Consider the following 1,347-nt stretch of genomic DNA (forward strand, 5'->3'; position numbering starts at 1 on the left):
CCACGCCCAAAGGCACAAAAAAACACATGATGACAGCGGAGCCCAGGCACGTGCGGCAGGTGAGCTGGTGAGCTGTCGTGGGGTGAGGGGCTTTCTGGCACACCTCCTGTCACACTCTGAGGGTGGGTCCCTCTCTTTCACCTCCTCTGTGACCTCAAGGGAGTGGACGAGTGGGGAGTCTTGGTCTCCAGGAAGCCCCAAGGCCAGGAAAGAGAGAAAGAGGAAGAAAGTGATAGAAACAGCCCAAATCAGGCTTGGCCACGCAAGTCCCGCGGGTCTTTGGCAAGAAACGTTGGCCAGCTCGTCAGAGTGTCTACAATATGGGTTTCACCCACCCCGCCCTCCGCCCGCCCCTGCCCCGGTCCCCAGGTGAGTGCGCGGGGCCAGGCCCTCTACTTGGGCTTCATCTCCACCCTGGAGTGGATGTCTTCGCCATCCAGGTCGTACTCCTCCACCTGGCCGCTGGTGCACACCTTCATGCGGTCTGTGAGGTCGCTGCTGCGCGGGGCCAGGATGAAGTCGTAGATGACCACGGCGAGCGCGGCCCCGATGAACGGTCCCACCCAGAACACCTAGGAGCAGAGCAGGCGTGCTCAGAGGGCGTTGGGCAGCCTTTGGGCGCTACGGACAGGCCCCGCGCCTGGGATGCTGTCCCTGAGCTCCCCGCCCCACCACCCACTGAGGGGGTCTCTCCCACCTGTGTCAGTGCTGCACCCCAACATCCTGATTCCAGTGCCCCCACATCTGGCCCGAGCCCGGACAGTGGTAGTGGGCACCCCCTGGCCTCCGTGTGGCCCAGCTCAGCCCCTTTCTGAGGGTGGCGACTGCCTTGCCCAGCTGCAGAGGGTCACAGAGGCTAGTTGGGTAAAGGCTGGCCTGGAACAGAAACACCAACGTGCCCGGCCGGTGTGGCTCGGTGGTTGAGCATTGATGTATGGACCAGGAAGTCATGGATCGATTCCCGGTCAGGGCACATACCTGGGTTATGAGCTCCATCCACAGTGTGGGGCATGCAGGAGGCAGCCAATAAGTGATTCTCTCTCATCAATGTTTCTATGGCTCTCTCCTTCGCCTTTCCTCTCTTAAATCAATAAAAATATATTTTAAAAGAAAGTCATCTGTGTAGAGAATTAAATTGTTCAAGCTGCTTTCACGTGCGTGACTCTTTTTTGTTCTCATAACCCAGGAAGTTGGTAGGATGGACAATAGTCTGTTTAAGAGGTTGAGAAAGGTTCAATGATCTCCTGAAAGTCACAATACTAATTAGTAGTTGAACTATTTCTAGAACCCAGGTCTCTATGCACCTTGCTTATCACAATACATTTTCCCCCAATAACTTATTTATTG

At 56.2% G+C, this 1,347-nt stretch overlaps 1 protein-coding gene across 1 annotated transcript in view; it reads right to left on the bottom strand.

Moving 5' to 3' along the window:
* Window positions 1–78: 78 nt before the first annotated feature.
* AQP1 (aquaporin 1 (Colton blood group)) overlaps window positions 79–1,347 on the bottom strand; it is a 16,160-nt gene continuing 14,891 nt past the window's right edge. The window contains exon 4 of the mRNA XM_006774932.2: window positions 79–572. Within this exon, the coding sequence (XP_006774995.1) occupies window positions 393–572 (180 nt within the window). The 3' untranslated portion in view covers window positions 79–392. The remainder of the gene's footprint in view (window positions 573–1,347) is intronic.

Source organism: Myotis davidii, unplaced genomic scaffold, assembly GCF_000327345.1.
Source record: "Myotis davidii unplaced genomic scaffold, ASM32734v1 scaffold125, whole genome shotgun sequence".
Lineage (NCBI taxonomy): Eukaryota > Metazoa > Chordata > Mammalia > Chiroptera > Vespertilionidae > Myotis > Myotis davidii.